The 2,787-nt window shown below is 56.5% G+C and overlaps 1 protein-coding gene across 1 annotated transcript in view; it reads right to left on the reverse strand.

The window, feature by feature from the left end:
- Window positions 1-2,787, reverse strand: part of GAK (cyclin G associated kinase) — a 140,798-nt gene that overhangs the window by 62,359 nt on the left and 75,652 nt on the right. Inside the window, exon 15 of the mRNA XM_007955764.1 lies at window positions 2,196-2,329. Coding sequence (XP_007953955.1) covers window positions 2,196-2,329 — 134 coding nt within the window. The remainder of the gene's footprint in view (window positions 1-2,195; window positions 2,330-2,787) is intronic.

The raw sequence follows: 2,787 nt of genomic DNA on the forward strand, positions 1-2,787 counted from the left end.
GTTTGGTAACATGGGGACAGTGCCTATTTGTCAACCTTGGGCTTGTTAGTCTTAGCAGCCAGCAGCTGTGTGAGTGAAGAAAAGCCTCCACCTTTAGTGGGCTGGGAGCAGGAAGCAGAAATGAAGCCCAAGGCTGAGGGCCTTTCACCCAGCCCCTAGAACCTGGCACTTTGAACTTGGACTTAAATCCTCCAAATTGTAAGAATAAACTCCTGTTTGTTCAAGCCATCCTATTTGTGGTATATTCTTCTCGGAGCAGTACTAGGGAACGAGAACAAATGGCCTGGAGAAGCATGTCTGCACTTGCTTTGGAAGCGTGTGCACCCTTCTATTTTCTGGAAGCCAGTGTGGAGAATCTGAGTGCCTCCCTTAAACGTTTGGCAGAATTCACCTGTGACACCATCAGGACCTGGGGTTTCCGGTTCGGGAGGGCTTTTAATCACCACCGCGACATTACATGCAGGAGGTGATCAGGCTGTACACTTGCAACAGAGCTCAGGGCTGGCATTGTGTGTCTCGGGAATGAGTCTCTCTGTCATCTGCACTGTTGAATTTATGAGTCCAGAGTTGCTCACCTAATGCCTTTGTCACCCTTTACGTCTGTGGGATCTGCAGTCACATCACCTCTTTTGTTCCTGGTGCTGGTCACTTGGGTCTTTCTTTCCTCTGCTTAGGTAACTCATCTTTCTCTCCCCAACAGGGGTGGGTGGGGTGGGGTGGGGTGGAGGAGGTGGCATCCACATCAGCTTTGGCTCCACCCACGCTCACATTCCTTCAGAAGGACTCCAGCCCCACCCCTGAGGCCTCATCCAGACCCAGCACATGGAGAACAGATATGACTCCTCATATCTGAACCTCAGAAAGGTCACCCTTACTGCCAGGGACTGGAAATAAGTGATCTAGAGTGGATGTGGGGATCACAGCACTTGGTGAAGAGTGGCCTCGGTGCTAGGTGATGTGGGGGTGGGGTAGCCTGGCTGCAGCCCCAAGGAATCTCTTCGTTGTAACCGCCGAGTAAACAAACCAACTCTGGCTGACATGGAGCAAGAGAAAGTCAGAGTTTCGCAGGGCCCATGATGTGACTCATCACGAGGATGATCTAGCCTTTGTTTGCATCAGAGCTCCTGACCATAGCGACCGTACTGTTAGCAGGTACTCACTTCTGTTGAGGGGCCACCCCAAGTCTAGAGAGTAAGTGGTCATGCTGGGATCAGACCGGGCCCCCTGGCCAGAATCAGTGGGTGCACCAATCAGTGCTTCACGGACTGCCGGCCACCACGGGCTCAGGAGTCCTGTTGTTTCTGTTGTTGTTGTGTGCCATAGAGTCGGACCCGACTCGTAGTGACCCCTCCTTGGGTTTCCGAGGCAGTATCCCTACAGAAGTAGATTGCCCAACCTTCTTTCCAAGGAGTGGCTGGTGGGTTTGAACCCCTGGCCTTCTGGTTAGAAGTCAAGTGCTTTAGGCACTATGCTACCAGAGTCCTAGCACGGTTTAACTCCCGGCCCCTCACTGTGTTTGACCTCAGGCTCCTCTACCCAAACAATGCCTTGTCAAGACCTGTAGGCCTCGTGTGGGGGTGCCCAGGACAGTGAGAGCATGTCACAGGGCTCATGTGGGGTACACGTTACATCGAGCGTGTATCGTGGGGCTCACGTGGGCCCACACGACAGTGAGTGCACGTCATGGGGCCTATTTGGAACACACACAAGATCGAGTGCACATGGTGGGGCCTGTGTGGGGCACACACCTGACCCTGAGTGCACGTCACAGGGACTGTGTGGGGCACACATGACACCGAGTGTGTATCTCGGGGCTCATGTGAGGCATACACGACAGTGGGTGCATGCCACAGGGCCTGTATGGAGCACACTCAAGTTTAAGTGCACATCGCGGGGCCCGTGTGGGGCACACACCTGACCCTCAGCGTACATCACAGGGACTGTGTGGGGCACTCATGACAATGAGCGTATATTGCGGGGCCCATGTAGGGGCACACACGACATCGAGTGCCGTCCAGGGCAGCTGGCTGTAGGGTGACAGTGCTCCTCCCAGGGAGTTCCCCCACTAGAAGCGTTTCTACTACTCATCTTCCCACGCTGCTGCTTGGCCGTGCTCATGGCCATGGCCCTGTGCCTGCCAGGAGACCAGCTGTGGTGAGTCTGCCCCCAGTACGGTAAGGTGCATATGCACGTACCTCTTGTGGGACGGCCAGATGCCCGGCGGGCACCGCTTCATGCTGAACATGTACACGGCGGCCTCGGCGGTGCTGAAGAGGCGGCAGAAGCACAGGAAGGAGCAGACCACCACGGCCGACGCGGCTCTCCCGTCCTGCGGGAAGGGACACAGGCACCGTCGCAGCTGTCCCAGGCAGCGAGGCCCCCACCAAGCTAGGCACCCGCAGCAGTGAGGGCTCAGGACAGTCTCACACCCCACTCTGGTTTGGGAACACACCTGGGACCGTGGCTGAGCACACCCAGGAGCCGAGGGCTCAGAGCTCAACAGACAAGCATGAGGCCCCAAGGTCCCACGTGGCCCCACTCCCTTCCTCGCCCCAGTCCCCCGATGCATGCAGCAAGGGCCAGGGAAACCAGCACCTTCTTTGTCTCGGTTCTCATGGCTGTCACTGAGCTGTGACTGCCATCAGCACCATCAGGACACAGCAATGAACTATCATGAGCTCACAACACCACCGCCCACCATCATCACACGAGGAAACCGGAACGACGATCCGTCCTCGGCCACAGCAAAGAGGGGCTGAGATTGGGCCCCGCCCCGGCAGGTGATCC

Source organism: Orycteropus afer, unplaced genomic scaffold, assembly GCF_000298275.1.
Source record: "Orycteropus afer afer isolate SDZICR_OR568_19922 unplaced genomic scaffold, OryAfe1.0 scaffold00539, whole genome shotgun sequence".
Lineage (NCBI taxonomy): Eukaryota > Metazoa > Chordata > Mammalia > Tubulidentata > Orycteropodidae > Orycteropus > Orycteropus afer.